The sequence below is a fragment of the Penaeus monodon genome, chromosome 31 (genome assembly GCF_015228065.2).
Source record: "Penaeus monodon isolate SGIC_2016 chromosome 31, NSTDA_Pmon_1, whole genome shotgun sequence".
Taxonomy (NCBI): domain Eukaryota; kingdom Metazoa; phylum Arthropoda; class Malacostraca; order Decapoda; family Penaeidae; genus Penaeus; species Penaeus monodon.
In genome coordinates, this window is record NC_051416.1 from 21,532,518 (window position 1) to 21,532,825 (window position 308).

The window sequence follows — 308 nt, forward strand, 5'->3', positions numbered from 1 at the left end:
TTTTACAAACCCACATTAAAATTACCTTAAAAGAAAAAAAAACGGAACTGAACCCCTTCAGTAAAAAAGCCGAAACATTCTAGAGCCTCTCCTGACCCTAGGCCCGAGCGCCGGGGACCTGGACGCGGGCGAGATCACCTCCACCACGGACGCCCTCGACCTCGACTCCATGCTCGACGGAGGGGAGGCCACGGAGGCCACCAGCGACGACGACGCCACCTCCGCCTACGACCCCGACGTCCACCTCATCAGGAGGCAGCTGGAAGGCCTCGAGGGAATGTACTCCGAGGTGCGGGGAGGGCGAGACG

General features: G+C 59.7%; 1 protein-coding gene across 1 annotated transcript in view; it reads left to right on the forward strand.

The window, feature by feature from the left end:
- Positions 1–308, forward strand: part of LOC119593088 (glycine-rich protein 1-like) — a gene marked incomplete in the record, with an annotated part of 6,252 nt that overhangs the window by 2,652 nt on the left and 3,292 nt on the right. The window contains 1 exon segment of the mRNA XM_037942012.1: positions 84–289. Within this exon segment, the coding sequence (XP_037797940.1) occupies positions 84–289 (206 nt within the window).